This window comes from Gossypium arboreum, chromosome 4 (genome assembly GCF_025698485.1).
Source record: "Gossypium arboreum isolate Shixiya-1 chromosome 4, ASM2569848v2, whole genome shotgun sequence".
NCBI lineage: Eukaryota > Viridiplantae > Streptophyta > Magnoliopsida > Malvales > Malvaceae > Gossypium > Gossypium arboreum.
The window spans coordinates 35,947,380-35,955,577 of record NC_069073.1 but is presented as its reverse complement, the minus strand read 5'-3'; the positions used below and the strand labels follow the sequence as shown (position 1 = coordinate 35,955,577).

General features: G+C 31.9%; 1 protein-coding gene across 2 annotated transcripts; it reads left to right on the top strand.

Annotated features, from left to right (window-relative positions):
- Window positions 1-3,131: 3,131 nt before the first annotated feature.
- On the top strand, window positions 3,132-7,590 carry LOC108484047 (serine/arginine-rich splicing factor RS2Z33-like). 2 transcript variants are annotated; one of them, XM_017787665.2, is made up of 7 exons: window positions 3,132-3,258; window positions 4,893-5,012; window positions 5,592-5,631; window positions 5,787-5,882; window positions 6,262-6,458; window positions 6,563-6,649; window positions 7,060-7,590. In XM_017787665.2, exons 2-7 carry the CDS (start codon window positions 4,903-4,905, stop codon window positions 7,439-7,441), a joined length of 912 nt encoding a protein of 303 aa, XP_017643154.1. In that variant the 5' UTR covers window positions 3,132-3,258; window positions 4,893-4,902; the 3' UTR covers window positions 7,442-7,590. The 2 variants fall into 2 exon arrangements, with proteins under 2 accessions (XP_017643154.1, XP_017643153.1); XM_017787664.2 differs by having other exon boundaries at window positions 3,159-3,308.
- Window positions 7,591-8,198: the final 608 nt, after the last annotated feature.

Here is an 8,198-nt window from a genome sequence, read left to right as displayed (position 1 = left end):
AAGCATAGTTTGTAGCTTTAAAACGACACCGTTTAGAGACCCTGACCCGATCCGTCCCCAGGTGCCCAAGGACCCGCGCGTTTTCGCGGTGAGGGTTATTTACAGGCTTGGTCCTTTCCCTTTCGCCCCATTTCCAAATCAGTTAATATTCGTATTTTTTTCTTTTAAATTTTACCCATAATTTGTGTGCGTTTGTATTTTGGTCCGCATGGGTGTTGCGTTTTGGGAGCCTAGAATATTTCCAGATCGAGCCCCTGTGCATTTGCGCGCATCGCATATTGGTCATTTCTTTTATTGTTTTGTTTTTAAATTATCCCTTTGGTTTTGGATTGTTTCTAATTAAACCCTCTTAGTTCATAGCCCTTTGTGTTCTTAATTAATCATTTTTAATTTTTAAACAACTTTGAGTAATTGTTATTTCATCATTGTAAACTTTTTTTGCAATGTTAACATCACATTTTGTACATTTTAAATGTTTATTTCCTTTGTATTATTATACATATACGTATATATTATAATAAAGTTAATATATTTTTATACATATAATGGCTTTGACTCTATTTATGTATTTTAATATTTTTATTCAAATATGCTTTATATATATGTTTTACATGGGATTCAAGTTATTTTATATCCATTTATATTAGCACATGTATTTGATTCACACACATTACTAAACCTATATATATATATATATATATATATATATATATTATTATCTCTATGTTATCGACATATATTTACTTTTAAATTTACATGTATATATATTAATACACTTTTTACTTTAATAGTTTTTATCTAAAACACTTTCGCTTCGTGATATATCATGTACTTTCTCTATGTATATACTGAAATAATTTTGAAACTTCATTTTTTTTTGTAATTATAAAATTATTATTATTTTTGAATATTCCTTTATATTATATGGCTTTTATGTTTTATATATAGCCCATTATTTTAAATGTTTTGATATAAGGGCCTGTGTATATTTTTAGACTAACTTAAAACTTATATTATTATTAATCTCATGATTTCTTTTACAATAAATTTGTACGTATATATTTGTAAATCTATTTTGTGTATTACGTCTCATCACGTATTTTATTATCCTTTCACGTTATATATATTATTTAAGTCATCACGTGCTTTGTCAATTTTCAAATGAATTCGTTTTTAAAACATTTTATGTATGACTTAATTCAAAATTGTATTCTATAATATCTATTTTAATAATTATATTCTTATTTTCTATGCAAATTTGTCAATTTATACATTATGTGCTTTGAAAATATTCATTCTACGATACATATATTTTAATGATTGCGTGTGTTTATTAAGCTTGTCTTTACAAATGTTCTTTATTTATCGATTTATCAATTCATATAATATGTGTCATGTACTTATCATTGTCTTAAAATAGTTTTATGCCATATTGTTTCTTCGATTTGCATTTTGTTTTGTGCATCTAGTAGTAATCATTTTATGTTATGTCATGCATGTCGTTGTGGCACATTATTTGTTCATTTTTCTTATTTCCATGTTAACTATTCCTCATGCATGATTGAAATCAAATTATATTTCCAAGCTAGTTATGCTTAGTTGTTTAAGTGTTTGTTAGCCGATTAAATAATTGAATTACCTTCATTTTTTTCATGCGCACGCATATTACCCCATTCATCGCTCCACTTGATTTTTGAAATGTGGTTCTATAAAACCCAAATTTTATGATTAATTTCGTCTTATTTCAAATCGAGTTAATACGTTTTAAGCTAGTTTTATAATCATTCAAAAATTCTTTAAAAAGAAGACGAGATTTGGTATTTGGCAATTCGCGGAATCGTGCCCTAACGTGTTGGGTTGCAATTTCTTATTTGCTCAAAATAATCGAATATCACTTCAAAATTTCACTTATGTCTTTTAAAACCCCTTAAACGAAGGCGATGTGTGATATTTGGCAATTCGTGGAATCGTGCCCTAACGTGTTGGGTTGCAATTTCTCGTTTGCTTAAAATAATCAAATATCCCTTCAAAATTTCACTCAGGTTTCCTAAAAATCTTTCAAAACGAAGGTGATGTTCAATGTTTGGCAATTTGAGAATCGTGCCCTATCGTGCTGGGTTGCGCTTTTTCATTTGTTCGAAACAATCGAAGATCCCTTCGGAATTTCACTCACTTTTTCCAAAAACTCTTTAAAACGAAAGAAATGTTCGATGATTGGCAATTCGAGGAATAGTGCCCTATCGTGCTGGGTCGCAATCTCCCGTTTGTTCAAAATAATTGAATATCTCTTCGAAATTTCACTCGTGTTTTCTAAGGTGAGGCAATGGTCAATGTTTGGAAATTCGAGAATTCGTGCCCTATTGTGCTGGGTTTCGGTTTTCCGTTAAACTAAATAGTTGAGCATCATTTTGTGATTTTCAAATTAAAATTTTCGGACGTCGAAACAAGAAGATTTTTGGCAACCAACTCGGGTTATTCAAATGTTATTAAAAAAGAACCACATTTCAAAAACATTCTTAATTTTAGACATAAGGACAGTATTTAATCGGTTTGGTACCAATTTTGGGCGTAGTGAGGGTGCTAATCCTTCCTCATACGTAACCGACTCCCGAGCCCGTTTTCTCATATTTTCGTAGACCAGAATCAATGTTTTAGTAAACCAAAAATGTTTTATTAAAATAACCAAATCCTTAGGTGATCCGATCACACCAAAACAAAAGATCGGTGGCAACTCTATATTTCTTTTTATCAAAGTCGATTCCCCATTTCTTTTAAACTTAAAAATTTTTAAATAAAAAGGATGGTTTCGACAATAATAAATTATGAAATAAATAATAATGGAAGTAAAAAGAAGGAGAAAAATATACATCAATCAACTATTCACAATACTTCTCGTAAATCTCAAATTATAAATATAAGAAATATAAATAATATAAAATTCTACTTCTAATCCTCATTATAAATAAAATTATTAATTTATCTGTCTTGTATTGCTTCAATAATTATCCTTCTAATATTCAACGGATCATTTGTTTGGACAGCCCGAAACACCGCACCCACACATTCTATAATTTTAAAGCTGATTGATCATTATTGTAATTCCGCGAATGTCAGTAGGGCTCTTTTGGTAATTACAGCATCTCTCATTTTTTAGTGTTGACTGTTGACTGAATCCTTATCCATAGGTTCCAGCCCAGGCCGTAATCATAGAAAAAAAACCCGATGCGTTTAAGCTCTAGCTCTCTTCGAAAAATCAAGGTTATTTTTTTTAATCTTCTCTTTTCTTCACCTCCCTCTTGAATTTCATTGTAAGTTCTCTTTTCTTTTTCTTTTATATTTCTTTGAATCCTTGTACTCTTACGTCCCCAATTTATCGATTATTTATTATAGATCTGAGAGATTCTCGAGCATTTTATATTTGAATTTGAATTTGCCGCTTCTTTATGTTTTTTTTTTGGCATGCATGTTATTTGTTTGTTTATAGTTTTTGGTTATATGATTTATATTGCTAATTTAACAATTATTTGTTTAGGACTTTAGGGTGTTAGAAATTGAAATCTGAAAATTAGGTATTCAATTTTAATGTTTAAATTAAGGATTTCGGGGGGTGGGGGGATAGTATTTTTCCTGTTTTATGATGTGTATTTGCGAGGCCTTTTTGGTACTGATTGGTTTTCGCTTTTAGTACTTGATTTTTTATGCCATTAGATTCCAAGCAAATGATATGTGTGTGTGTGTGTGTAGAAGTCCTGATAGGAGTGAGAATCATCTTCTTTACATGAATATTTCTTGTTTAGGGCTGTTAGAAATGAGGGATAAGAATCATCTTCCCCTTGTTTGGATAATTTGATTTTAGAAAAGGGAGGGAAAGCAAAGGGAGTTGAGAATCTCTCATTTTCCCTTCCTTTCCTCTATTTTTTAATACCCAATTTGGGGTAAAGTGAAAGGAAATTTTTAAATTTTTATATTAGGTAAAATTTTGATTTTTAACCTCTTTTTTTCTCAAAACTTCTTATTCGATCATCTTTCTACCTACAGACCATTGAACATCGGACTTATCCTTCTAGTATTAACTTCAGGCTTTAGCAGAGATCAAAGCATTTCATTATTCATTATTATCCTTGTAAACTTGAATATTAGCCGCCAACCAAACATTTGGGGCTTTGTCAAAATAATCAACTCATGTAATTATGATAACTAATGTTTTACATTTTGTTAGATTATTAGCTTCTCTTTTCTGAATTGGTAGCAACTTCATTTGTATTATTGGGTAACACTTTAATTATTTTTCTATGAAGAATATTAGTGTTTTATAATTTTAATTTAATTTTAGTATTGTTATGTATGCAGGGGATAGAATTGGAAATTTCATTCAAAATAAATAATTTCCTTTCCTTTCCTTTCCATAGTTTACCCAAACAAGAAATATTAAAATCACTTTCCTTTCCTTTATTAATTTTAAGAATCCAAACAAAAAATAAATATATCATTTCCTTTCTTTAACCTTCCATTCCATTCCATTCTTTTCTTTACTTTCCTTTCCTTCAATAATATTTATCCAAACACAGGGTGAAATCTTAAATTTTAAATTATACTCAAAGGTGTTCTTTTTCATGTTCAAATTAAGGATTTTGGGGAAAAATTAGCATTTCTTTTTCTTGTTTTGCAATGTGTATAATCACTGCATTAAAAACACAAGGTCTTACAACCATATTAGATTCTCTGGCATTGAAGATTTTAAAATATCATCATTAATCTCCATTTTTTCAGTTCTTTTCTTTCTAGATCATTATAAAAATTTGAACTTTCTATATATTCTATATGGGAATAGCAAAAGATAGACTAGAACCATGCCATTGTCTTTTTGGTTCTTATTGAAATGCTTGTTGCAGGGAAAGAGAAATGCCTAGGTATGATGACCGCCGCGGTAGTGGTACACGCCTTTATGTTGGTCACTTGTCTTCGAGGACAAGGTCACGTGATCTTGAGGACATGTTTAGCAGATATGGGAGGTAATCTATTCTTTTATTATGTTTAAGAAATTCGTAAAATTCGTAATCATTGCATCTAGTAGTGGTTTAGGTTAGTTAAATTTTATTGCATATTTCAAGTGTTTCGTTCTTTTTTCTCCATTTAGGTGTTCTTGGTTTTTTCTAGTGTTCCATTTTTATCAATTTGGGTGTTCATGATCTTTTTATTCTTTCGTATTTGTTGGTCATTAGGATAAGTTCAGGACGTAGTGACAATGAAGTAGGAGATACTAGAGTCCTTCATGAGCTCTTGTTGTAGTGCTGGACGTCTGGTATTCCATATAAAACATGAGTGAGAATATTGCACCCTCCACATGTCTGTGTGTGTGGTTTAACTTCAATGATCTTGTTGAAGGTCTCTTGGCTTTTGCCTAACATGGAGGTCTATGGTGAGAGGGTCCATGGTGGATTTGGCCAGTCTTTCTAGTGTTATTGCCTGTTTTTATCGAAATGGAACAATATCAAAAGTGGTGTTTTTGATTCAACTCTGAGGGGCGAACTCTCAACCCTTCGATAATTGTGTCTTGATGGCCTTTCTGTTTCTGGCACCCCTTTACGCAGAATACGTGATGTGGATATGAAGCGCGACTATGCATTCGTTGTATGTATTCTTTACTCAATTTAAACCGAAACTGCTTGTCTTCCTTATCCATAAATTTCTTTAACATATGTTGTAAATATGATGGTTTTACTTGGATCTTTTTCTTCATTGTTTGTGCATCAGTGTGTCTATGTTGTCTTGCTCATTGATAACAGGAATTCAGTGACCCTAGAGATGCTGATGATGCAAGATATTCATTGAATGGTAGAGACCTTGATGGAAGCCGTATAGTTGTTGAATTTGCCAAGGGGGTGAGTTTTCTGATTGCTTTTCACATAACAGAGATTTTGCTACCTTTTTTTTTTTTTTTTATGTTAATACCTAAATGATATTGAAAAGGTCAAAGGTGATTGATGTTGGCCGTTGACTAATTTAATATATATTACCTCTGGTCTAGAAGAAAGATATTTACATAAATACCCTTTGGGATATTATTTGCTTCTTGCTTTCTACATTAGAATCAACATATGAGAGAAACTGGTTTCCGAGTGTCATTTGAAGGTGATGCCAGAACTGCATTATTTTATTTTGTTGCTTTGCATTATTTGTTCTCATTCTTGTCCTGGATTTTGTAGAGTCTTTTAATCAAATATTATTTTACCATCCAATCTGATTTGAATTACAATTTAGGTGCTTCGTGGCTTTGGTGGGTCTCGTGATTACCCTGGAAGAAGTCCTGCTCCTGGAGCAGGGCGCTGCTTCAACTGTGGAATTGACGGTCACTGGGCTCGTGATTGCAAAGCTGGGGATTGGAAGAATAAGTGTTATCGCTGTGGTGATCGAGGCCATATCGAAAGAAATTGTCAAAACAGTCCAAAGAAACTGAGGTCCTCACCTTTCTTCCTTCTCATCTGTTCTGTTCTTATTCTAACCAGTTATCATATTTAAGCTACTTTTTTTGTTTACTTGAGAAACAACTATACTGGTGCAGCCGTCGACCTCGCAGTTACTCACGCTCACCTAGTCCTTGCCGTGGAAGAAGCAGAAGCCGCAGTTACAGTAGGGGACGTAGCAACAGGTTTGTATTTACTGTTCCTCTTTTAAAATATGAATTGCCTTCGACTAAAATGCACTTTGGAATTTGCTATTTTTGTTTTGCATTAAAATTGGAACAATATTACACATTTACACTACATAAATATGACATGGGTAAAAAATGAAGCACAACACGAAAAAAATATAATATGAATATAACATTAGTGTCTTAATTTATATAATACGAATATTAACTTTAGTAAATCTTTTTATATAAAATACTTTCAACGTGATTAGACATGACCAAAATATATTAAAATGGAATGAATGTATGGATTGTCATGTCTGATTAAAGTTCTTATGCAAGTAATAAGAGTCAAGGAAGATTTAATTGGCAGAATTGTTTTGGTTTTGTTAAAACTGATTGTTGTGCTGAATCTTGACTTTCTGCAGTAGATCGAGAACACCTGTGAAGAGAGAACGAGGTTTCGAGCGCGATGATAGAAGATCGAGGAGTCCTAAGTCCCACAGGAGTTCTCCTTTGCCACCCAGAGGCCGGAAGCATAGTCCAACTCTCGACGAAAGAAGCCCACAAGAGGGAGGTAGTCCTTCCCCGAGAGATCGGAGGCACACCAATGGCTCCGAGTACAGCCCCAGGGAAAGGAGCCAAAGCCCAGATCATGAAGCTGATGCTGAGGACAGGGCTTATAGGAGTTCTACAAAAGAAAACGGCCAGAGTTGTAGCCCGAGCCCAGTCCCAAGGGAGGATCGGAGCCCGATTTACAATGATGATGATAATAGTAATCGGGCTTCTAGACGCAGTGAATCAAATTAAGCGGAGGCGTAGATTGGTATGTGTTGAAGTCCTTAGTGATCAGCCGTGTTTTGCAATAAGAACTTGGGGGTTTTGTATGGATGGATATTTTTTCTTTTTTGTTGAATAGTAAGCACTGTTAAGATTTATTAAAAGCCTATTTTTATAAACAGTTGACAATTACTGCAATAACTATGAATCTATTAATATATATACTCAATAGAAGTGATGGTCCATTTGATGTTAGTATAAATTAAATTAATTTTACATGCTTTCATAAATTTAAAAATTTTAAAATGTTTCTAATTTTATGGTCATTTTAATATTTTTCAAAGGAAAAAATCATTTTATAAAAGTTATAAAACACATTGATGTATGGTATTGAATATTATTAAAATATATATACAACGTTATATGTGGTATTATCCTCTTTTAATATGCCATTTTTATGGTCTTTTGGTTGCTTAAGTCCATTGAATTTTGTTCTTATCACAATTTTAAATATCTTCATTTTAATTATTGTATATTTTTATAATAAAATTTTTTAACCAAGTATAAAATAATAAAATATTTTAACAATATTATTTATTTATAAACCAATATTGGCAACATTTAGATATGTTGTTTCAATATCTAACCATAGAGTTAGTTAAGGAATGAGTTATCGCTCAACAATATGAAATTTTAATGGAGAAGTATCACTCAAAAAGATCGTATGGGTTTTACAGCAAAGAGTATGTATTATTGTTACGGGGCTAGATCTTTCGGCTCGCGAGCC

Coding starts and splice junctions, on each gene's coding strand:
- LOC108484047 (XM_017787665.2), top strand. CDS start 4,903: ATGCCTAGGTATGATGACCGCCGCGGTAGTGGTACACGCCTTTATGTT. Junction 5,883..6,261: donor TTGTTGAATTTGCCAAGGGG/GTGAGTTTTCTG, acceptor ATTACAATTTAG/GTGCTTCGTGGCTTTGGTGG. Junction 6,650..7,059: donor AGTAGGGGACGTAGCAACAG/GTTTGTATTTAC, acceptor GACTTTCTGCAG/TAGATCGAGAACACCTGTGA.